This window comes from Notothenia rossii, assembly GCF_949606895.1.
Source record: "Notothenia rossii genome assembly, chromosome: 11".
NCBI classification, from domain to species: Eukaryota; Metazoa; Chordata; class Actinopteri; order Perciformes; family Nototheniidae; genus Notothenia; species Notothenia rossii.
Genome location: NC_136910.1, coordinates 44213570 through 44239959, shown reverse-complemented (window position 1 = coordinate 44239959; position 26390 = coordinate 44213570). Strand labels below are relative to the sequence as shown.

The 26390-nt window shown below is 38.2% G+C and overlaps 2 protein-coding genes across 4 annotated transcripts in view; one reads left to right on the top strand and one right to left on the bottom strand.

The window, feature by feature from the left end:
- The window catches only part of astn2 (astrotactin 2), a 291201-nt gene extending 284862 nt beyond the window's left edge, over window positions 1-6339 (top strand). For both annotated transcript variants that reach the window (XM_079657488.1, XM_079657487.1), the window contains exons 21-23: window positions 786-886; window positions 1393-1576; window positions 4690-6339. In XM_079657488.1, coding sequence (XP_079513614.1) covers window positions 786-886; window positions 1393-1576; window positions 4690-4927 — 523 coding nt within the window. In that variant the 3' untranslated portion in view covers window positions 4928-6339. The remainder of the gene's footprint in view (window positions 1-785; window positions 887-1392; window positions 1577-4689) is intronic.
- Window positions 6340-8267: 1928 nt separating this feature from the next.
- Window positions 8268-26390, bottom strand: part of pappaa (pregnancy-associated plasma protein A, pappalysin 1a) — an 89129-nt gene continuing 71006 nt past the window's right edge. For both annotated transcript variants that reach the window (XM_079660139.1, XM_079660140.1), the window contains exons 20-22: window positions 26014-26085; window positions 24598-24696; window positions 8268-14117 (exon numbers count right to left, since the gene is read on the bottom strand). In XM_079660139.1, coding sequence (XP_079516265.1) covers window positions 14013-14117; window positions 24598-24696; window positions 26014-26085 — 276 coding nt within the window. In that variant the 3' untranslated portion in view covers window positions 8268-14012. The remainder of the gene's footprint in view (window positions 14118-24597; window positions 24697-26013; window positions 26086-26390) is intronic.

The window sequence follows — 26390 nt, the reverse complement described above, 5'->3', positions numbered from 1 at the left end:
CAGCAAGTTAAAAGTTCAACCATCATTAAGACAGCAGTGGCAAATAGCACATGCACGTATATGATGTTGGCATTTCTTTCCTCGCCGCTGCCTGCAATAATATTGATGGCTTAATCTGTTCCACCCTTCATCCTTTTTTAGATTCAATATGAGCAGTTTCTCCTTGTTCTTGTTCTTGTTCTTATTCAAAAGTACACAGATTGACATTTTCAAAAGGACATCTAAAGGTCATTTGTATTTTTTTCCGAGCCCTACATTACTTGAGATGCCTTAAAATGTCTCAGTGTCTCATATCCTAATGTCTTGAACTGTTTGCTGTGTTTTCTTATCAGGGTACTGAGTGGTCTTAAAGTCTGTCATATAACCCGAAAAAGTCTGATGTTTGACATTTTCAAAGAGAGGAAACTTTGGCCTTATAGAGTACTTGGAGTCGAGCCGGATGCCCCCTCTGCCACTGTGGAACAGGCTGCACTCATTTTCAGATTGAATTAAATCCCAACATCTTTGGCTCCTTATTGGCAAGAAATGTTTCTAAAAAAGTATGCAATGTCAGTATATGGGTTTATACGATCATCTAGCAAGATCACCATCTCATCAAGAACATTGCACTTTTTAAAGGCTGTGTCAGCGTATCCAAAGTGCCAATCATTTGTGGAGTTTTAAGTGTCTTGGTCAAGGGTAAACTTGTAATTGCTTTTAAGCTTTTTCTGTATGTTTCTTTGATCGCTGCTAACACTGGCTACCTTAACTTGGGGCTTTCTTCAAATGCTATTTGTTTTTTTCAGATTTACTCTTCATGCAATGGATAGCCGAGGCAGCCACTCTGACTCAAGCTTCGTGTCAGTACGGACATCTTGTCCAATGGTGGATGACAGTCGAGCCGAAGGTACACTCACCTTTCATTTGTTTTCTTCTTGTTCCTCTTCTTTTAATTTCATTTTTGGCACATCTCTTACAAGTTTTAAAACATAATCACAATGTATATAATTGGTACTTACCCACAAGGTTCATCACTAGAATATATTTAAAACGTGTCATTACACCCTTTTATCTAACTCATTTCATTTTTGCAAGTCAAACCCACACTTATAATACATATATCCTTTTTTTAGAATCATGTTCTATCTCAACTCATAAAGTAAAATAAATCTCCATCACCAAATTCACATTCAGATTAAATGAACTGGCCCTGTGGAGTTAGCCATACAGTATCACTTCCTTGCTTACAAACTATACACGCCGTTTTGTGTCTCTTGCAATCCCCAAACCTCATTGGAGTCCAATACTACATTAAAAACTTTGATGTGCTGATTTGCTTACCTTGCTTGTGTAAAATGTGTTTCCCTCTCTGTTTCTGTGTCTCTCCTATGTCCGTCTCTTACCTCTTCACAGAGATAGCGGACAAGGTCTACAACTTGTATAACGGCTACACAAGTGGCAAGGAGCAGCAGATGGCCTACAACACATTGATGGAGGTTCCTCCTCCACTGTTATACAGAGTCCAGCATCACTACAATTCCCACTACGAAAAGTTTGGAGACTTTGTCTGGCGAAGTGAAGATGAGCTGGGCCCCAGGTGAGAAGATGTGTTTTCAAGCAGGCAAAGAAGATGATTCAAATGTTAAGTTGTACAGCTAGTCTGGCTAAAGAGAACCCTTGTTTTCTTGTCTAGAAGAATTCCTTATTTTGTTTCAGTCTGCCACTATTTACCCAAGTGTCCTTGTCATCTGGTTTGATGACGCTGTTATGTTGTGTAGGATCAATTACAGTCACGCTGAGGTTTATTACATAACAAAAGCCAAAGATGTTTGGACTGGTCCTTCCAGTTTCAGACCATTAAGCCATTTTTCATGGCATTGTCTGCACCCCTCTAAGCAGGAGCATTACACAATTTCCCCCTCCTGTTTTCCCACTTTTCAAAGTGCTTCTACTGGAAAGCAAGTGGGCAAGGTCACCATGAAAACTTCGGGTTACAGTCGCTCCTCGCATTACCATGGTGATGCCAAAACAGTGTTTGACAGCCAAGCCAAACACTACATTTGATAGTCAGCTAACACTAACTCAACTTCAAACTCTATTTCCTCTCCTTCCTCATAGAAAATCTCCACAACATGCCAACATGACATCCTTTCAACCATGACCCTCTTAACAGGGACACCCCCATTGATAGTTTGCCATATGAACTGATGCTTAGACGTTACAACAACATGGAGAGCAAGAGAAGCTCACTGACTAACAAAACTGTGAAGTAGATAACACAAACAATACTTCATAGACAAAAACAAGTTATGCAAGTCTGACAAGGAAGTTGGTCCAGCACCATGACGATAGCAACATGGGTTCTTAAGTTACGGTCCAATGTTTAGGTTTGTCCACCCCCACTGCCTTGAAGCTCTCCTTTCAAGCCATAAATAATATAATAATTGTGGAATAACTTTGGTCCGTAGAAAGATGATGCCTCTCTCTGATTGGTGAAGGGGGGTGGGAGGCACGGGTTGGCCATTGGGACTTAATATGGGAATTGGGGAGGTCAGATATTGTGTTTGTGTGTGGGCAGCAATGAGGAAGGAGGAGGGGGGGGCTTTTGGATGAGCGAGCACGGATTATTTACTGCCTCAAGTTGGCAGGGTTGAGCCTCGTTGGGGTAATTTACAAGCAAGCTCTATTGGTGGTGCCTTTTAAAAGGTAGCAGAATGGCCAAGTGAAACGTAAGCAAAGTCAGTTTTCCTCGCGGGCGCTGAGAATCCCAGTAACCCAAAAATGTCCAGCAGCATCGTAACATCTGAACACTAGTTATTTTCATAATTAAATTGTTCTGTGGACATGCTGTGATGGTTCATGTTTTTTTATCTTCACTGTAAACACCACTATTATCTTGTACTGTAATTTACCTTTATATCTCTGCACATCAGTCTCTTTGATTTTCACCCCCGCCAAGGTTTGTTTGTCTGTATGTCGGCAGGATTACAGGAAAACTACTATCCTTATGTTTTATGAAACTATGTGAAACAGCCACATATGAACGATGGACGGTTTTTGGTTCACGTTGTGGCTTAAAAACACTTTAAGTCTTGGCTGTGCACGGCTCATACCTCTGATATTGCAAGCAAACATGGAGGTGGCTGAGCCAAAATGGCTCATGCATAACGTGTAAACAGTGTTAACAGTGCTGACAACAGTGGCAGAGCTAACAGTGGTAATGTTGGGGGGAGCCGAGGATGGGCGTTATGCCTTCCTGTTGCCGCTGTCCTGCCACTGTTGGTTGGGATGGTGGTCTCGTGGTAACAGCCACACAGTAAGAGAGCAGCAGTGATTAGCCAGTTGGACAATAAGACAGGAGATAACATGTGGACTGGTTACCAACGCAAAAGACTGAAGAGCATGAAAACATACACAGAGGGACTGACTTCATTTTCTGCTCAAGACATCATTTCTTCATTTACATAGTAAATAGTTGTTGCTGCTTTAGTCGTATAGAGTACCTTTAACATTGCAAGTTAGGGTATTTGTATATGTCTGTGCTTTCCCATTGCCCTTTTAGTTTGATGTAGTTACAGTTCTAAGCTTTGTTTTTACAAAGCTGTGTTTGTGTCGTAATCAATTACTTCGAATCCAATTAAAGCCATGTCTTTGACTTAAAAGCTATGGCAACCTGAAAAGTTACACTTTCCTTTTTTGTTAAATTTGTTGTTAATTTCTTTGCATGTTTTCAGGAATGGTATTACAAGTGTTGTATTTGTCTCTTACTCACATGCTGGCAGGCCTCCCTTGATTATGTGTTTGGTAGTCTGTTTTTCGGACATAAGAATTTAAGGGAAATGAGAAAATGTTTCACCCTCTTTTCGGCCAATAAGTAAAAAGGATGTCTGTAGTGCTTAACTGAAGGCAGATGTTGATGCTCAGCAGACATGGCTTTCAAAACAAATGGAATTGTGTCCTTCTTTGTGTGTGTTTTTCTCATGACCTGACATATGGCTCATTCAAGTTTTGCACAGCAGCTTCAGACTCTGGACGTAGAGAACACATTCAAACCCGGTGTAGTGTTCAACAGAATCAGTACCCGGAAATTCTAAATGTATTTGTTTTGACCCAGAGTGGCAGTCCCGTCCGAAATAAAGGAGAAACACTGTTGCAATTCTTTCAATCCTGCTAACATTTAAAGCTGTGCTTTCGTGCAAAGCCATTGAGGGTGCAACTGAAGGAACAGTGTGATATTTGTTCTTTTTCTTTCTTTCGCTCCTTCTCTATTTGTACTTCTTTGTTGACTTTTTGGCACCAAATGAACCCCCTTGGGGAATCGGTACAATTACAATTTGTCTTTATCAGGTGCTGAAGTGAATTTAGCAGGACCCCCTTTTTGTTGTCAGCAGCACACAACGCTTACACACAAACATACACCTCCACTCGCATTTCCAAAGTTTGGGTATCTAACTACTTTTATGATTTCACATTTTAAAGTCGAATGTTAATGTATCATTTGGTACAATTTTGAAAGGACATTCAATCATTAATCCGGAAGATTTTCTTACTTGCTTAATATATAATTGTACAGATATTTGTGTTTTCTGTCTTTCTCAATTATGGATATCATCTCAAACTTGAGATGTTATGGTAATGGGATTCAAAATTATTATATATGCGTGATGATGTTGATCTTAGATATTTTTTTCTTGTCTTTTCCTTCAATAGAAAAGCCAACCTGATACTACATAGGGTGGAGAAGATTAGCAACTACTGCCGGTCCCTCCTGCGCAGCACCAACATCCGGAGCCGCACAGACACCATGGCGTATGTCTACTGCAGGAGTGAAGAGGGGCGAGCTCCCAGTAACACGTGGCATGGCTCTTTACATGAAAGTCGCACTTCATGCATGGAAAAGTTAATATCTGTGCAGCGTAACACATACAGCAACACCAAACTCCGATGAGACAGGAGTTTGTAGAAGGCGGCGGTGCATCTTTGTCTGTTTGTTGCTTCAAAATGACGTCAAAAATTGATGCAACTCGTCACCCAGTCTGCAGCAGTGGTCTCTCACGGGACTGATGGATTTTCCAAAACCATGATAGCCCCAAAAAAAACTCAGAATTCACTGGACATTGTGTTAAAGCTACACAAAAAAAAACATTTTTGTGTGGCCTACTTTTAATAGAAGACTGAGGATAAAAAAAGAACTGGAGTGAAAATATTTCTGCAAAATGCCAGTGATCGCACATATCAATGAGAAAGTTGTAGTCTGAACATGTAAAATAGAATTCAGCCAAGAGAAAAACTGGTTGGCTTAAATACTTTGAATGTAATATTGTAGTTCCTTTTTGGTGCTTTGAAGCTTTCTTGGAACACTTAAAAGAGAGAAAAAAGTTTAAAAATATATATTAGCATAACTTATTTGCCTTTACTGTCCTAATTTGAAAGGAGAAACCGAAATGTGTTAAAGCCATTTAAAAATCACTTTCTTATTTTCTAGTTCCCATTAAGTAAAAAAAAATAATGTTTTTTTTATGAACGTGAAATAAGTAAGTGAGAAACTATGTACTAAGTCTTGTATTACTTTTGATAGATTCAATTGGAATAGCAAGGCTTTGTGTGGTAACTATATTGATCAATAGGCGACTATAAGCCTGTTTAAATTATGCAAAGACATGGAGGGTGGCATTTGAAAATCATATTCATTTATAGGAATTCCATTTAGTACTTTTAATCCAGAAATCTAGAAATCATTTAGTTGTCACCTTTATTATTAATACTACAGTACCCAAAAGGAATACTATGGACAATTACATTTTAAAATTGTTTTCATAGACTAGAAACAAACGGGAACAAAGTGGATTATGCACCCGAAACAAAATATAAAATGCAATATCCACGCTGAAGTAAATGTTTCACATACTTTGTGGGTATTAGTATGTAACAAAATAAAATATACTGCAAAGCAAAATAAATCAGTTGCTATGGTAAGACTTGATGATTTCTGCAAGATTACAGAACATCACAGAAACAGTTTTAGGTGCCCAAAAGTTTGTGTTGAATAACAAACTCTAAAATGTAAGGTACTCCCAAATAACTTGTAAAGTATTAGTGATTGTAGGGGTCTTCTTTGGTCCATTTATACCTCTTATATTTCAGCCCAATGTCATATCTTCAAAGCCATGGATATTGTTTTAATTAAGATAAACAATGCCTTTTTTCAATATTTACATCTCATGTTGTGTAAATTGTAATAATAAAGTATTATTATGTACATTTTGAATTGTAAAAAAAAAACATCTGTATTATTATGTGGCTTTGATTGTCTTTTTCTGAAGAATGTGATATATATTAAAAATGTATATTGAATCAGAAGATTTTTCTTTCATTCCCACAATGGAGTAAAACGATTATTTGGATTTTAAAATGCTTTATTTAAGATCAGTGTCAAGTTGTGGGACCGAGACGTCTTTGAAGCTTTCCCCATTTTCATGAATATCACTAAATACAAAAAGGTTTGTCGAATATATAATAATATATCTGTCATATGTCCATTTTTTTTCACTTTGTCAGTAAAATTAGAAAGTCAAAGTATAGTATGTATGACAATATTAGAAAAAAGTCTAAAATACCATGTCGAAAATATAAGAAAAAAAACAACATAGTATGTGGAAAACATTAGAAAAAGCGACATATTATTGTAAATCGAAAAAAATAATCTTAGGTTATGATGAAAATATGAGAAAAACGAGTAGAATGTCTAAAAAAAAGTCCTAGTATAGTATAAGGAATATAAATGAAAAAAAGGACATAGGATGTCGAAAACATTTAAAAAACGATAAAGTATCGAATGTCGGAAAAAATAAGCGTAGGTTATAACGAAAATATTTTTTTAAATCGACATATTATATTACTTCGATAATATTAGAAAAGACGGAATATAGGAAGTGGAAAACATAATTGAAAAAATGACAGAATGTATGCAGAAAAAAGTATAGGTATAGTTTGTCGAAAAACTTGAGAAATAAACAACAGAGTTTTTTCAATATGTTAAAAATATTAATTAAAACTCCTTAGTACATTGTGTCGAAAAAAGGTGTCAAAGATATAAAAAAAGGACGACAGTATAATATCTCACAGTATAGTTTGTTGAAAATATAAGAAAAAACAACATAATATATTGTCCAGAAAGATGTGTAGTATAGTATGTCGAAAGCCACTGATTTTAGTTATACCTTGATTTTCAACCTAAGGTTTATCTTTTTTAATTCATATATTGTTTAGAATAGTTTAACTATCTGATGGATTGCCACAAGTGCTACATAGTACCAACACTTGGCCAATACAACACCAACATGTAGCAGTATAGAGAATAATCTGGTGTTGACTTCAACGATCTGTCTTGTTAAGAGGTCTAACTTAATGACGACATGGTGATCAACTGATGTGGTGCACGTGACCCATGTGACCTGCCTGAACAAGCCCTCTGCCGGGAGAAGTCCTTTGAGTATTGCACTGTATCACAGCAATATGCGGATCACAATGAATTTGCATCTTGGCAAAATAAGTCTCAGATAAAAATAACTGTTATCCGATTGTATTTAGAAATTGCCGAATGCAGTGCAATTGTGTGATTTCCAAGGATTTACCCAATTTACCAGATGATCAAGCTGAAAAATATTTACATTGAGCAGGGGAGGAAATCAGTCAGTGAACTAATAGACAGCCATCCCCTATGAATTACTCTAATTTATATCATTAACTAAAGGTGGCTATGCTTCTCTGAATGTGAGCTGCTGGGAAGCATTTTCTTTTTCCAGCTCCCTCAACAAACTATTCCTTTAAGCTCAGATCCAGTTTCTTTCCAGTCATGCAACATTAACTGCACTTTCAAAATCAGTAGTTTGATGTTCATTCTCACAAAATATGCCATTAACGTCATTGGTGTGCCAGGAAAAGCAGTCAAATTGCAATGCCAATGTATCAATGGAGGCTTAAAGAATGAGCTTCTCTTTTTAACCCACCTCAGCATTTTTTTCTGCAATTTGAAAAGGTCACTCACTTTATTTTGTCTAGTTAGTAAACTCTCTTATATTGTCTAGTTACTAAACTCTAGTAGTGTTATAGAAAGATACTCCTAAGAGGCACAAAAGAGTTACAAAGTTAAATAGAAAGCATACCACAAATAAACTTGGACACAATTAATGATAATACAATTTAACATTCAAATAACTCACAACACTCATCAAGCTTATGTTCACTTTAACCAGTGTTTTATTTCTACACAATAAATGACAGCAAAATGAACATCATACTCATCTTTATGACTCTTCCTTATGAAAATATAGTACACATCAGACATGTTTTGCCATGTACCAGAGCACCAAAAATATATATAATTGCAACTGTGAAAACAGAGAGAAACATAAACGGAAACATAAAAGTCCAATCTGTTGAATATGTGCCTGAAAAAGTGCATACTGTGTAAGAACCAAAGAGAGAGGAGGCCATCAGAGGGAGGGATGGACTACTGAGTCCGATGGCTACCTTTACAGTGTTGGTGAAACTCTCAGCAAACACAAAGGCATTGGGATAAGACCGGAAGGAATACAGTATGGAGTTTGAAATGAAAGCTGTTTGAAGACGAATTGAAAATGAACTTCTCATTGCATAACAAAGATCAGCCAGTTTGATTATAAAGATCCATTTCAACACACTCCTAAGACCCAGAAATGACCATTATGATTTTATTCATCTTGACAACAAATACATATTTCATGACTCAATGGATAACTTCATGGTTTAGACAACTGACAACAGTGCGTGTACTAAGCCATTATGAACAAATAAATGTCGACAGCGAGTGGCGTGGTAAAGCATCACAGGTCTTTTTTTTCTCTTTTTTTTCTGTCTTGCAGGTGATACTTTGACACAATGCACAACATATTAACGGTTCATCTCTTTGTATAATAGTTATGATAAAAATCAATCCAAGAGCTACTCTCAAACAGTTAGTACATGGTTTGCAAATACAATCATCATATAATAGTATTATTTACATCTTAAAATATATTTGTTGAGCAATCGGGTACGAAACATCGCAGTAATACCACTAGATATCCACGTAATATGTAAATACACTTTTTTTGTACTTCCCATTTAGAAAAAGGACAATTTACCTTTTTTATTTATTTATTGAGGGATTAGGAAACATACATAAGTGGACCATTCTATAACCAGAGGCCTGTGAGAGGTACTTCATGTGTTACAATGCACAAAGAAAATGTCTTACAACAAGATGGCACATCAGTATTTTTCTCCACAATGTGAGCAAAAATATTAGGACTTCAGACACTCTTTCTTACACTCCCCAACACTTTGTAATTACTTAGACAGTAGGCTACAAAGCTTCTGCCATTTTTAGACAAGCAATACGACATCCCGGTGTTAAATTAGAAACAAAGGAGTGACTGTTGGTGAGAAATGTGGAGAGGTATCAAAGCCTGTCTAAAAAAGACTGCTATACAAATCATATTATGTGATAAGTATTTGCTCTAGGTGAGGAAAACTGTGGTCCTTTAGCCTAACTTCAAAAGGCTCTGGAAGCCGGGCAAACATCCTCTCTGATTTTCACAGGGCCAGCGTGACCCTGGCAGACCTGTGCAGGCATACCTGACAGTGACAGATGAGGCAGTGTGTTGAGGAGTCGGGAGGTGGAGTGGTAAGGGAGGGGGGGGGGGGGGGGGTGTTAGGAGTCCCAGAAAGGGATGGCTGCCACCCCCAGGAGAAACTCTGACTCATTGTCCTCGGCTTGTTGCCAGTCAGCGCCTGCCACCCCTGGCCCAGGGGCAGCCTCTGTGAGTACACATTTTCACACCTGGACAAATAGCTAGACAGGCCAGGAAAAGAAGCCCACACATCCCTACCTCTCTCCCTGCACACCTTCTACTTTTCCTGCCATCCAAGAACACTCTCTGGGGGCACCATCGCCTGCCTTCTGCCCTCCATTCCCTTCAGTTTTGTCCCCTCTCTTTGTAATATCTACTGTCCTCTTCTGGCTCTGAATGCATATTCCTTGTTCCTTACACGTGTCCCTTGAAACATCATTTGCTATATTATGGATGTATGTATTTGACCATTGTATAATTGGTTCTTTTTCACACCACTTGTGTACGTATGGCTAATGTGTGTATTTAAAAAAATAAGTAGATAAAGAAAAATAAAAGAAACTTTACATTCTGGTTTGAAAGGAATATAGAATACACTGCACTCAGGAACATAACACATGTGGTGAATGCTCATTGGATGCAAGCAGATTTGATCTAAACCTAATGACCAGTGAGACAGAACTTTGTGAAGGAATATGTATATCTGATCAATGCTTGACAGCAATGATCACAACAGAGCCAAAATAACAGTTTTGAATCACAACCTATAATGTGTCTGTTTATAAGCACAACGTAAAAAATAACTTACATGGACATTAAATATAACTTAAAAAAGTATAACACTCTCAATAAATAGTTCTACTATTTACACCATTGTTATGAGACGCAAAAAGGTCACTAAAATACCAAAAATATAGAAGCAGCAAACATTACAGGCATGAGGTACAGCAAGGGATCCTGTGATGACTACAGTAGAGAGGTGATGTCCTCATCCAATGCGTAATCTTTTACTTCCTTCCATGAATATCTTGGTTAGCTATGGCTTAAGGGTACCTTCTGCATTATTAGGAATATAATTGTTCAAGTTGATATGCAGTCACATTCTGTAGCTGTTTTGATCAAGATAACAATCAGTTGTTTTGGTATCCAGACATTGACTAATGATACAAGCAATTGTTGAGGAGGATATTTCTTAGTTAGTCAAAGTATGTAGATGCAACAATAGGTTGTGAACTACTTGTGTCCGATGAAGGGAAAGATCCAATGTGAGGTTTCGGATTCATCCATTTACAAGGTTAAAATGGCGACCCTTAATGAACCAGTGTATGCATGTACTGCATGTCATTGGCGTAGTGTAGTGATTGCAGGTCAGTCTTTCCCCACTGTTAATAGTTATATGTAAAGCAGCAGTATCTGGAGTACTAGTATTACATATAACTTGATAATATGAACATAATACATATTTTATTTTATTTGACCAAGTCTATATACTGTATGTTAAGATATAAAGTGTTAAATGCAAGCTTAGTAGACAATGTAGCCTTTACAATGTCTTTAGAAGGTTTCATATTTCATAAAAGTTACAATGAATTCCTTCATTTAAGCTTTTCCTTCCCCTTTGACATCACTTGGTTTCTCTGCCAAAATGTACACTTTCAACATAAGATGATGTACTACACACACTAATAAGGGAAAAACAAAAGGCATACTAATTATGTCTAGCTAGACCATAAATAACCTTCTAAACTTAATGTGTTAATATGTTCCCTATTATATATATCTCTTTTTTATTTTAGTTTTTTTTTTGGAGGGGGGGGGGGGTCTTAATGGCTGGATGGATGGTTTGATGGTTGGATAGAAACATAGTTTGTAGTGATAAAACCTCCCTACTTCTTTGACAACCTCCACTACAAAGTCAGTTGAGTTTGGAGAGGAGCATCTATAACCAGATAATAATAATAAACTAATGACAGGTAAGCTAATAGCAAGGGAGTCAAAAGACAGAAAATCATAATATACAGTTTGTTTCAGATCACCATTCTGACAATAGCAGCTTCTAAACATTTTCAAAAGATATATTTTTTCTTCTTACATAGAAAAACTAAAAAAGTGCAGTAACTGAGGTCAATAATACAAACACTGATTAAATATGACATTTTGTAAAAATGAAATACATGAAAGCAAAAAAAATAATATTTTTCCACCCTCCTGTCAATCAAGAACATATAGTAATATTTACACAATATATTTTTTGATTATTTTCTTTGTATTTGGTGGAAAATAATACCTTCACACTTTTGCTGCATTTGGTGGTATTTTCTTAGTTCTTAACTACATTGGTTTGAAAATTACATGAAATCTGGCTTACATTGTCACTTGTACATTTTGTTGTCTACAATGATTTATGAAAATGATCTGAAATGCTATAGCAGCCTAATATGAGTCAGAGGGACTGTGCCATTGGCCTAAATAACATGAAAAGTCACAATCGTGCTGAATGTAACCCTGACAATGGTTGCAGCCTAATAAGAGCAGCAACATGTGGACCAATATGCCAAGCAGCCTTCATTATCAAATGTGCATGAGAAAAAACTAGTGTAGCCTTCATGTGTCTGGAATGAGGAATAACAAAATACAAGGCTATTGTAGCAGCCACATGATCTAAAGAAGTTAATTGGTGGGGACGGACTGAGTTCACAATACTGAAAAGTGCTGATCAGAACAACAGAATGTACTTTTTACTGCAGCGATAAACAAGGTTTAAATGAATTACTTAAACACTGGACCCAGCAGAGAATCTTAGGGACCTTTGATCATATTGTGACTGCAAGTGCTGTGTTGACATATACATCCAAATGTCATTTTCACGAATTGCATTGTTGCCTGCATAACTACTGCTGAGAGTCCAACACTACTGGGAGGGGAGAGAATGAGAAATATGTGTGTACGTGTTTGAATGTCAGATGAGGTCTCCTTCCACCTATACTCATTCTCACTAAGAGCCAGGACCTATTTCTAGCCCTTTAGTTCTTCCTCTTGTGTGACTGTGCAGTACTGTGTTATCAAAAAGGCTGAAGACTTCTGACAAGCATTGAATACATTCCAAACAGGCTGGGATGATTTTATCTTCATTTTGAACATTTTTGATTTGGTTCTTGAGGTAACAAAGTTCTGATCAAGCGCCATGAGGGAGGAGTTCAAATTGAAACTAAAATCAACCCAACCCGAAGTGAGGTGTTAACGATGACATTCTTTAAGTCGTGGTCAATGTATTTTTTTCTTGGGCTATTGGGTTAAAAGGAAATGACAAGTGAGGTTCTGGGGTTTTTTAAAGTTCTTAGTGCATTTCATGTGGTGTTGTCGACATGTATTCTATGAAAGTATCATGAACCGACATGCACGTGTAAATGAATGCTTTAAAGAGGTACTGTAAGCAGCAAGGCAGACAATGCTGTCTAACCCCATTAGATATTATGATGTGAAGATGGCAAGTAGCAGCAAACACAGTAGCAGAAGCCATGCTAAAAATGTTTTAATTATGCATTCAGGATTTTGCTCTAAATATAAAATATTCTTAGGAAATAATGTGTGTTGTTGTGCAACAGTAAATTGGCATTTTTTGTGTGTGTGTTTGTGCCTTTTAATCTGGCTTTTGTGTTGAATATGTGGCTTGAAACTCAATAATATGGCTGTCTCATTCCCCACCAAGCTAGGAATAACCTCTATAGCCTCTACTGTAAAGGGCACATAGATACAAAGTGACTGACCAGTTTGAAACCAGGAATGATATACGCACAAACTTCTAGCCCCTCCGAAAAGGTGTTGAACATGCCTGTAAAGTGTCTGAGGAATATTTTTTTAAATCTGTCTTTTGATTTTCTTCATATTTGCAAAACAGGGAGTCAACATCAACACAATCCCTCACTTGCACATTTTGATTTACCTTTGGTTCAATCATGTGATTGTAAAGCAAGGTCACTAAAATAGACACTGAAGCCAGCACAAAACTGAACAAAAGGCATGCTACCTAGGCTTGGTTACATTTTTGTTTAGGTTTTTTTTCTCCTTGCTGTATACGTTTTTTTTTTTTTTTTTTGATGATGATGATATAGCAGGGTTACTTTCCTTTGAGCTGAGAAATGAAGTTTCTGTGGAGTCTCATGATTCCCATCCTCTATTCTTGATCTTGGTCTGTGATGTGGAGGAGGCATTTCAGCTGGTCAGGGTTGCAGTATGGATGGAGAGGTATGCCTGTTAAGCAGCATGTGCAGGAAATTGGAGGCTGAGAGAAGGATGAAGAAGGGGTCTGCCTCGGCCACTCAGGCTGTGTTGTGTTGCAGCAAGGGTACGATGGTGAACTGAGGTCCCTGCTCAGGTTGGTCACCCCAGAGAATGCACATGTTCCTCCTTTCTGTTCTCCATAGCATTCAGATCCCGACAGGAGCACTCATCCCGGATGTCACAGGACATGGGGAATGGAATCACCTGAGTGGGAGAGAAAATCAAAAATATGTCATTTAAATAAATAAAAACATATTCTGATCTTCCATTGCAGTGGTAAAACCTCAAAAACAAAGTGGTTCATGTTAGGGGAAGGACATGGTTTTGGAAAGAAATCACAATTTGTTAAGGTTGGGGATAACTTGGTGGTTTGGATTGCGATATTGAGAAAAGAACGTTGTCAACATTGTTGTGTATAGCGGTCTCCCTGGTTGGTCCCAAATATGGTTTACTGATCAATCAATGTCTATGGATTTTGTTACTCCATATTAATGTCACTTGATTTATTTATTTGTTCCCACCATAAATAATATGACCATAAGAAACCTTTGTCACATGAACATAAATATGTAATTGTATGCGCTCTATATGGGCCTAGTCTCGATCAGTTGTCTCAATGTACTAAACTGCCATGTGATCAATGTATGAGTTCAGTAAATCATTATTTAACCATGCTGTTTAGATGTCAGATGTCACACACACACACACACACACACACACACACACACACACACACACACACACACACACACACACACACACACACACACACACACACACACACACACACACACACACACACACACACACACACACACACACACACACACACACACACACACACACACACACACACACACACACACACACACACACACACACACACACACACACACACACACACACACACACACTAGTTCCTTTTCTTTTTCGCTCTCCTTGTAGTTGATGTACACCAGATCTTTACAAATATCAAACAGGTTTCAAATTGAATCAGCATGCTTTTCGTTAGGCCGCTTGTCTCATTTGTAATGGGTTGTGTTCCTAAACTGAGAGCTAAGCTGTCAGGTAATAAACCATTAATAGTGGTGCTTATACTGAGGAATTAATTTAGAATTACCAAAGATTTAAAAAAAAGTTATGATGGAAGTGCGCAGTTACAAGAACATATTGGCCATCCAATGGCAATGGTATGGTATACATGTATGTGAAACTGTCCTGAACTGTTTACCTAAAGTCCTAGTGCAAATTTCTTTGTAGCATTTCGTTTTTTTTAAGCACATTATATATCACAATCTCAAAATATTAGAGAAATTGATCTCCCAGTTTCCCTGATAGTCAGATGTCAAAGTGTTATACTGTAGGTGAAAATAGCACCGGAAGATCACTGGCCCTCGCCCCTGGCGCTTGACGTCATTGGATAACGTTGGCAATGCGTCACCAGCACCAGCTGTTGCAGCCTTGTCTGCTTTCCTCTCGGGGGGCCTGCTTCAGCTGTTTGGGTACACAAAATGTGTCCAGGCCAAACAAGGAACACATGTGGTCCAGGGCAGGCAGGCAGGCAGAAGACCAAGGGCATGTCTGCTTTTGTGTCCTGTTGGCTTATCAGATCAATCTGTGGGCGCCTACGGTGTCTCTTTTTCTTGTTAAAGCTGAGTGGTATTGCCTTTTTTGCACAATGGATCTTTGTATACAAAGTAAATGTGCCAACAATACTGACCACTCTTAGCAACACAGCCACTTGGTTGACAGTGTGCCTCATGTCAGAGAGCTATTAGTTCAAAGCTATTAGTGAAAGCTTTCTTGCTGATGTGGGAGGAGTCCATTCCAGGGGGGGGGGGGGTCATGGAGGTTATTATCTAAATATGAAGTAGCTGCTGTATAATTACCCAGACTACTAGTGTAATGCCATCAAACAAATTGCCTCATAAGCTAATACTATCTGGGAGGGTTATTCAGGTAATTACTAAATGCATTAGCATTAGAATGAGAAAGAAAGGAGAATTTCCCATCCACTAAAAGATGCTCATAACATAATAGTCTCTTTATTGCATATCCATCAACGTCAAATGTTTGGCTTTGAAGCTGACTGCCTTCCTGATTGAATTGCTAAGCACGTAAATCAAAAATTCATTTTGTTATTCTAAATCGTAATGAAAGCCTAATTTCATTTCCTCAGATAAAAATACACATACTTTTAATAAACAATCTTTTGATGGAGATTCACATTTCCCTGTGCCTTGAGGTTAAGTGTCCACTACAAAATAATTCTGACCGCCAATGAACCAGTTCCTTAAAGACCTTACAATAATAGAAGATTAAGGGAAACATATATAGAAAAGTAAAGATGAGCTGCTGATAATGAATCTTTCTTTTAAAGTCTGTTTCTCCCCAAAGACATTGTTCAACTCCCGATAGCTGTGTTGCAAATGAAAGAAAAAATGAAAAAATGATTTGAAGTCATTCATACGACTTTGTTTTAGTCAAGCTAAAACTTTGTCATGGTATTAGTCACTTTTTGCTTTGTAAAATGTTATAGTCTGTGGTTAACGCAACACAGAAATCAACACCTGTAGTTTGTGAGAGTCAAGGATTTGTTGACAGCAGGTCCGGGGAATGACATGGGGGAGCATGCTAGTCACTGAGGAGCAGTGACGCAGGCTCCCCTTTGAAATGGGGTATTAAATAAGTTGTTTGTGTGTGTGTGTGTGTGGGGGGGGGGGGGGTTCCTAATACGAGGGCCAGGTGGGCAGTGCCCAGACTCCTCTGAGAAAATGAGGCCTACACGTGACGACTTTACAAGCCGAGGGCCGGACACACTTCAGAAACAGCTGCACGAACAGTGTTTCCTCTGTGGCATTTTGAAGCCAAGACTACGGGGCTCCTAGTTCCCACCTGACTAAGTAAAACATTTTTTATTTTTTATTTAACCTTTATTCAACCAGATAAAAAGCATTGAGATAAAATCTCATTTACAATGCTGACCTGGCCAAGAAGGCAGCAACGTTACACATTATTACACATACCACAGAAATATAAAATACAGAAAACACAACTAAGTAAACAAATAGACGAAAAGCAGTCACTACATTGTGCACATTCGCGACAGTGAGAAAGGTGCACTACTTATTACTGCAAGAGCAGCTGGTGGTAAGGACCTCATGAGGGATGAGATATCTCTCAAATATGAATGTACATTAAATCAGTGTTGGTAGTAATGAGATGAAGGTATTAAAGTCAGTGTTCAATTTGAATGGCTTTTATTGACAGTTAATTTAAGTTTAGAAGACAATATTTGCAGTGTTGACACTATCTTTTAGTTTCACATGTTTGCCTTGTTTCCTTTAGATTCCCTTCTCCACTTGACCTTGCTCTCTCTTATAGGTCCCTAACCTTCCCACTGCACCTCAGTTCCCTTCCAAGGCTACTTCTGTTTATCTCTCTATCTAGAGAATGATGGTGGGTGGCACATTTGACATGGTTTCCTTTGACCTTGACCTTCAGGGTGGATGGGCCAGCTGCCACATCTGGCCCTGACTTGAGGGTTCTCTCAGGGTGGCTGGGAAATGGGACTGGCTGGCCTTGTGGGCCTGGGGGCCCTCATGCTGCCCAATGTCCCAGGGCTAGAAGAGGGCTGGGGGAGGACACCCACTAACAGCAACATGAAAGCCCTTGTGAAGAACGCAGACCTTGTCAGAGCCCCATCCTTCCATCTCAGGAACAGGTCAAAATAACACAGAGTTCCTCTCATTACAGTGTGTGCAGTATGTGCGTGTCAGCCTATGCTTAAAGGAAAGAAGGTGTGTAAGGGGCACAGGCCTGGGGAGAGGGGAACTGGCTTAGTTTTTGGAGCAGCTTACCACTTAATGGTAGCCAGTAATTTATCTACCTAACTAATGCAAAACAAGGTAAATCATCTGCCAACTTATCTGTGTTTAAAAAAGAAAGTGTGAAAATGTACATCTTATGCAAACTTGTATTTTGGATCACTTTTTTTTTCACTGGAAAATACTTCCAACAGCTAAACAGCTGAGAACATCAAATTGATGATAATAGCTGAAGCAGTTAGCTGTGTTTTTACCTGGCTGTGTTTTGTGACTTACTGCTTCCTCTTGTCAACAGGAAATGTGTTAGGAACAACTATCTTCTCAGGGATGACAGAGATATGTGTATGTTTATATTTATCCCTTAGAAGACAAACTCGAGTTTGACTGAGATTAGCATTGTACAAATTATTTGATAAATAACTGATACACACTATTTACTCAATGCCAAAGCCGAGTTCCTGTTTCTTGCTTATTAAAGGAAAGAACGTTATCCCTGAAGATAGCTGCAGCTTCGGCTCAAGCTAACTAAAGGTAGAGCAAAATCTATATGTTCAAGTTCGAAGATTCTAATAAATCTGTCACGGGACCACTGTGACATCTGACAGAAAAGCAATAGTCTCAGGAAATTGTTTTAAAAGGTTGAACAGACGTGTAAATGGGAGAAAAGGAAAGAAACACAGCAAGAATATAGAGTTTAATGGATACAATTAGGATAAGGAACCAGCAAATAAGAGAAAAACTACCACATAGCTTAGTTTATCAAAATAAGTGCGAGCACTTAGCATCAGCAAACAGCCAAAACCACTAAAACCGTTGGGAGTATGTCCCTCCTGTTGTGTAACTACCTTTGCTCAGCTGTGTAGAAAAGCCCTGCACCTCCCTCCACACTACCCTTCTCCCCCTCCCTCAGATACATGTTGCCCCCATGTATTTTCTACCCTCAGCCCACACAGACACAGAACATTTGGGAATAAAGGAAGCTATGGCATGCTGCTGCTTTTTCTTTTTTTATATTTGCCATTACCATTGCAATTGTTTGAAAAAAACAAACAAGAAAGTTACTAAAGTAAGTAAAGGGTAAGAAAGCAACCTTTTTCTCCCCTCTAATGGCCGTGGCAGAGAGTTGGCCACTGGAAAAAAGTCAACTTAGTTGCCCTCAGACATTAAAAAAATAAAGAGCTGTTGCTGGCATGTACTTTTGGCATCCTGTTATGTGATTTTATCTGTGTGAGTCACCAACAGACACAGAGGTTAAGTGGTCAGCTGTGGTTATCACGGACCATCAGCTCAGACACAAACACCAATCGCGACACATCACAAGTCACATATTAGGCGTACTTGTGCCAGACTGAATGTTGTAAACTGTAGAGAGAGACAAGGAAGGATCCGAGCACCCCACCTCCAACGCAGACAGAAAAACCTACAGGCACATTTAGAAAAAGGTTGTTTTAGAGAGGCCGAGCTGTAAAACGATATAATCGGTGCCCTCTGCGTATGCTTACAGCATTCAAGAAAGGAATTCCATCCAAACGGTGGGGGCTACAAAAAAGGATTTTGCTCAGAAAACTCTTAGAGAGGCATACTCCATACCCTTGCCTCCTCTCCTCCCTGCCTCTCCAAATTCAGCCAGCAGCTTGCAGCTATTAAGGGGAGATCCTGTGGTGACCTTACGTGCAGTCCTCGCACCTTCAAAGCTCCTGGGGTGGAATAATACACAGCTAGTCATCCAGAACTCCTTAATACACAAATCTCTACCAAAATAAAAGAGGAGAGCAGCATTAGCTGGGAAAGGAAGTAAAAGTAAAATAACAAATGAGTACTATTGCTATTCAAAATGCAGAGTTATTCAGTTGTTATATCATGATTAACCTCTAAATTGAAGAGAACAAACAGAAGAGGAGAAACAGGAGGAACCAGGAACATTACAATAGCTGATAATTACAAAATGTCTCCTATTACGGGTTGTTTTGAAAGAGTAGAAATTGCCCAATTGATGGATCTGGAAGAAATGTAATACATTCCAGGAATTATGATTGTTAATATTGGACCTTTGAATCATTTAAGATTTGAAAAGCAGGGCGTTTGTTGTTAGGAAATATAATAATGAACAATCATGCAACTGCTGTAAAAAAGTAACTGAAGCATCCTTTACTATGGAGGGGCTAGCAGATGTTTTCATCAGCGTCTGTTATAGCTTCCATCAGAAGACAACATACATAATAGATGTGTGAACAAAGGGATACGAGTCACACAATTAGAAGAGAGACAGCTAAGGATTTCAACATGTTGACAATAAAAAGTGCAATCCATGACGACGATAGGCAAACAATAGATGCAAAATGTGTTGTCAGAGGACAAATGAGGTGTGTCTGTGTGTGCGCATGAGTTATGTCGTAGTATTCTTCTCACATGGTGTGTCACAACACACTGGGGACAATAACACTGAGCAAGACTCCCACTGAGTCACCAGACCTCTCGTTAACAACACCAGTGGCTTCTGTGTCTGTTCATGTGCTGCATGTTTGTGTGTGTTTGTGAGAGTGTGAGAGGGACTGGAGTGAGTGAGCATAGCTGAGATAATGTGAATGAGATTAATAGTGAATGGGTAGGAGAAAGACTGAATGAGAATGTGTGTGTGAATGACAGGATAAGGGGGGAACAAAGAGAGAGGTTTAAATGGGTCTTTTGTTGTTTAATGTTGTGTTATAAGGGACAACCATCTAAAACGATTGCAGTCCAATACAATAGAGTGCGGCCGGAATAAGGAATAACTCAATGTGTTTTTTAAATACAATTTTTTGTTAGATGGATTAGTGTTTTGTTTAATGAATTTGAGTAGTCTCATTTAGTATAATAAGAGACTGTGGTTAAAATTCTAACAATCTTAAGATATTTTGAGTTTTCAAATGTTTGTGTCTTAATAAAGAAGGTTGCTAACAAGTGGATAAATGGGACAACAGAATATCGTCAGGCCAAATGAGTCTGCCTTTTGTTTAGTGGCAGTGAAGTAAGTTATGTGAATGTGGTAACGCCCAGAATAAAATATTCCAAAGATCTCTTGTTAAACTATAACAATTAAAATATTGTAATATACAAACAACTGTATTTATTAACTTCCATTTGCATACATGTTTGATGTTTAGCTGGAAAATAGAACTTTAAGAAAAAACGTATATAATAGGTTATAATAATTTACAATACTAATCTGCATTAAAAAAAAACATTGACATCAAATGACCTCCACTGTGACACACTCAACAGTTTTCATGTCAAGGAATAACTTAACACAGACAACTTAAGTCCTTGTGGTTGAGGGACAAACATTGATTTCCCGCTTTTGAAGTGTGTCATTCAGCAGCTCAGAGGAGAGAGACTCATAAATAAGTTACAGATTGTTTTGGTCATTTATGGTGTCATTTTTTTTGTTTTTAGAAGTTTTCAATCTGTCCTTGGCCCTCTTCCACACATGTGTTTAGTTTAGGAAAATCAGAATCAGGTGGAAATTACCCTGTTTCTGTTTTGACTGAAGTGATCAAAACGGGATGATATGAGGATTGACTTAAACATTAAACAACTAAATGTATAATTGAATGCTAAATACCAAGTACTAAAATGCTAATAAATACAAATTTTATTTAGATGTTGATAATAAAATAATAAAAACTGTATTTAACCGAGGCATTAAGCAACAATAAGGCAATAGGCTCAAAAAACTAACAGGCACAAAAGGGATTATATCAAACATCTGACTTTCCTCTGTTCCCATATCGATTTCACATATCAGCCTAATTCCAAAGTGTTTCCTCTTCGGTTCTCATCCACTTACGTTCCTCACCCTTTGCTTCTGGCAGCTGATGAATCAAATTATGATTGGTTCTTTCAGAGCAATTTTTCGAAACTTTCCAAAATAGTTTCCAGGGGACTTATTTGTGGAAAACACCAGCCAGACTGCTTTCTTTAAATAATGCCAGGGCAAAATACTTTCAAGCAGAATTTGGACAAGCAGCCTGAAGTTCCTAAGCACAGCTACAGTATGATCCTTACTTTAACAGCCCTCTGAATATTTCATTAGTTGGAATTGAACTTCTCTTCACCCAATCTGTCTTTGCCGCTGTGACAGAAGTTAGTACCAACTAGGTAATTTGATCCTCCATTTGCCTGTAGTTATTATTTTAGCAAACTGCTAACACCTGTGTTGCAGACACTACTATTGACCATTGGCATGTAGCATCCTTGGCTTGGAAATACAGCAGCAGTAACCTGGTCCAGATTCTTCTGCAAGGATTAAAGTCCAACTGAAATCACATTCAGTCATCCTTTAATGCAGTAAAATAATGTCAACATGTTTTTCAATTTATTCTCAACTGTTTTTTTATAATTAAAAGGAAGAAAAACAGAAGAGAAATATCCCTTTTCCTCTCAGCCGCTGAGGTGGTGTTCCCATGTTTGATTGAGAGCAGCTGGCAGCCTGAGCCTGCAAATTGACATTAGAAATTCACTTTTTCCTGCTAAATGTGTGTTTGGTCACACATTCTAGAAAATAAGGTGCACGTCAAAAAACGATCACTAAAAAACTGATATTTGTTTTGTAGAAAAAAAAAAACCTTTTTTAGCATAATTAGCTTATCTTAGACCAATGTCTCCACTGATATTCAAAGTTATCTCTACGCCCATATTGGGAAGTGGACCAAACATTTCAATGTCTTTGATGTACAACATAACAAATCTTTACTCTAACAAGACCAATGGCCTGCTCACCTTTCACACAGCTCAACATCATGTTGCTGCAGTAATTTAATGGAGGCTAACCTCCCATCGGGGTCTGTCAGTAAAAGTGAGTTATGCAAGTTCTGCCTGAGCCCCCACACTGGATTGGGGCCAGAAGATGTGGAGATGAGATAGCGTCAATCAACAGCAGCGAAACCACTTCAGGAGTGAGGTCACTTCCCAGCGGTCTACTCAGCGACTTTCCTGCTGCTTTTGAATTTAGGATACAATATCCAACATCTGATACTGAAGTTATGAATAGGAGAAAAACAAATCATCTGCACCTTTTTTCTGGCTCAAGGTGGGTTATTATGATCATAGAAGTGCAGTGCAATCAAATACATGAGGAGTAGTTGTTTGGCATTTTAAGTGATCTAACTTCTGTACATACCTGGCTCGTCACTACCTCACTCGTAACACAAATTAACGTTCAAATTATCGGACACATGGTAGATGTCTGAGTCATATTGTATAATTTCGTTGTGTAGTACATATTTTGTATATCGACTGGCCAAGAATAACGTGGCCTCTAGTTGAAACTGTGCACATTGAAAGCTTTCCAATAGCTTAGAGGCCATTTCACATAAGTTAGTATAGAAAGATCAAAATTGGAAGGCTTTACACTTCTGGGTTAACCTACAATCCTGGGAAAGAACAGTCAGGAGAAGTCATAACATGATGTAATCTTTTTTGATTGATAAAACATCAAAGACTCTTTATGATATAATATATATTATATATGGTATGGTTTAATATTGAAATAAAGTAAGTAAATATTGTAAAACATTTCAAAAGCCTGTTTTCTTTTTATTGAAAACACATTTTTCTCAATATTTTCGGTCATCTGACACTGAAAAGCAACATTGTATCATTACACTGGACACTGGAAGTATGACAGACCTTATTTTATTGGACGTTAGTGTTTATTTTCCAATTCTTATAAGAATATTGGTGTGCAAATTCAGCATTTTCCTTTTCGAATGGTCTCATTTTGTATGTCATGTGAGGCAGTGGCTGAAAATGATTGCAACATTGGATTACTACACTGGACAATTGGACACACCTTTTTTTTCAAGCCTGAGCGAAGGAGCACTGGAGACAAAATGTGTTCTCTTCAAATGTCATAAGAATTGCACATATTTAATTCAGAGAAATCCATTTCTTTTATCAGAAGTTTTTGAATTTGTGTATTTCTAAAATCATCCATACAGTCCTGCATTGTATGTCCTTTTTTCCCGGAGAGGAAATGAAGAGGCTCTTCAGTCAGACACACTGACACAGCCAGTGAGACACATAGACTGCAATATAAATCCAGCCAGACTTACAGATGGATATGCCAGGAGTATGACTAAAGTCCCTCGCCAGATTCACAGAAACAGGCCAGGCCAGAGAAGCAGATGCTGCTGCACAGAAGCTACAATACACTTACAATGTACTCCTCTGCCAGCAGACAGCTGGAAAGAGCCACTGCACCTCCCTGAAATAAGTGTTACTACCATAAGGATGACCACACTTGTGTATGCTCAGCTGAATGTGTTCTGTATGCTCAGCTGAATGTGTTCAACAACATCACCAACATGTTAGGTAGTGTAATGAATCTTCCCAGGGAAACAAAGACAAATACAAACATCATTCACATCAGGAAACATCATTTGACAGAAAACAAAGACTATTGATGAAGACTGAAAACGCCCACAGACTTGGATATAGTGTCAGTAATCTATCTAACAGCAATGTAAGGTTGGACACAGCAAGAAAGGAAGAATCTGTTTAGCGATGTTCCATGAAGTGAAATACTGCAGGCTTCACCAGTATTTTCATTTGTGGTTTTTGTTATCCTTACCTTGTGTCAGAGGTCATTATCATATAAATGTCAAAGCTTGATAATGGCAATTTCCACTGGATGCATGGAAGCAAGAAAATGAAGACTGAGAGTGATCGGCACAGTGAAAGGCGGAGATGATCCCATGCAGGAGTTGGGATTTTAGCCTAAGCTTTGTGTGTCTCCAGTTGGGGAAGAAACACTGACTCAGTGTCCAACAACATCTATTTGTGTGATGGGTGAGGTATATGATGAGCATGCCACTAACCTTCTTGGTCTTGACTGTGGATTGGCAGCAGTCTCCTCCATCATAGTTACAGAAGGCTCTGTTGTTGACCGCATCACAGTAGTTGTCTCCCATGAATGGCTATACCAGAGGGATCAGAAAGAGTGGCTATTTAGTGAAAAACACTATCCAATCTAAGTGCCACCTTTAAACTGGTTCATAATGGTGAAAAGGTGAATAACCAAATACGGCCATTGTTCTTGTGGTCTTGAGCATTTCAGGGCCTTTTAGAGGTCTCTGGATAAATTTGCTGATGAATCTCACGCACTAAATTTCCCTCATCTTTCAATGTGACTTTTTAAGCCCTTAGTGGGCCAGAACCGTAAATCAAACTGAGTAATAATACCATAAACTGTTCACTTCACAAAACACTCCAATAAGGTGATTTATTGGGTTGGCCCCACCCTCTCCACTTGGGTTACCAATCAGGTTATACAATTGGCCTAAACAAACTTGAGTAGATGATATCATTCTTGCACGACGTGAAGTAGAATTCTTTCACATGTTGTATTTTATAGACATGGATGGTCCATTTTTAGAGGAAAGAAACATTTAGCACGTTATTAAGGGGTAAGAAGTAATAAATCAGTATTAATAAATCATAACATCAGATTACAGCAAGCTAATGAGTGGCAATGAGCCGCACCAGTTATTCTGATACCGGATACCCTTGTGGCAAAAGCATATATAACTGGCTTATAAATGCCTAAGTGGAAAGATGCTAAAAACCACCTGTGCGCTCTGTGCAGGAGGTTGTCCTCAGCAACTGGCTTCAGAAATTAAAAATGTGAATAGCTACTGGCAGTGTGGTAAAACACTAATACATTCTTAATTAATCCCAACAGCAGTTAGCCTGTTGAAAGCAAAACATTAACTGATCTAGCCCTACCTGGAAAATGACCTATAAACACAAGTATTCTGACAAGACAGTAAATTACATGACTAGCCAATATATTATTCCATTAAATAGTCAAATTCCACATGTCAAGCACAGCGAATACAATTAAATTAAACTAACTTTGAAGGGGTACTAAAATGAAGATTTATTTGTATAAAAGCAAACTTTTGTAACCTCTTGTTGTCACTTTTTCCTTGTCCATGAGGTTGCTATTTCAACAACAAAAATCTGAACAGACAAGCATGTCAATGTTTTTTTTCATAAGCATGAACAAATATGTATATTTATCATAAAAGCAGAGCAAACTGTTATTTGGGCCACTATAAACGTCTAAACTGAAATATGGCAACATATCATATCAGAAAAAATCTAATCACTCGTTAAGATTTGAGATCAAGGATGATGAAAGAAATAGTCTTTATGTCTAATATGATAGATGAGACTATTACTCCACACAAACAAAGACAGAAACAACAATCTAATTCAGTTTGAGCCCTTACCTCACATCCTTTGATGCAGTGGAGCAATTCTGGGTGTGGATACCATTTGAGTCCCATGGTACAGACTATATTCTGAAAGATAAAATAGAAGTTGGGGGTTTATTTGGGCCGCACTGTGCATATCATGTGTCCCGGCATGTGCAAATGCATGTATTAGGGTATTAGGCGCGTTCACACCAAGTACTTTTCCCACAAAGGTTCCTGAGAACTCTTTAGGTCTCATGAACTAAGTACAGATCGCGTTCACAACGGAAATTAGTTCCTGGGGGTAGATTCATGGATGTATAATAAGAACGGGTGGATTAGGCAAATGAAGCCGCTGACGTCACTTCTTCTTCTTCTGCTTTGGGTTTACTGGCAGGCCGCAAACAACTTCA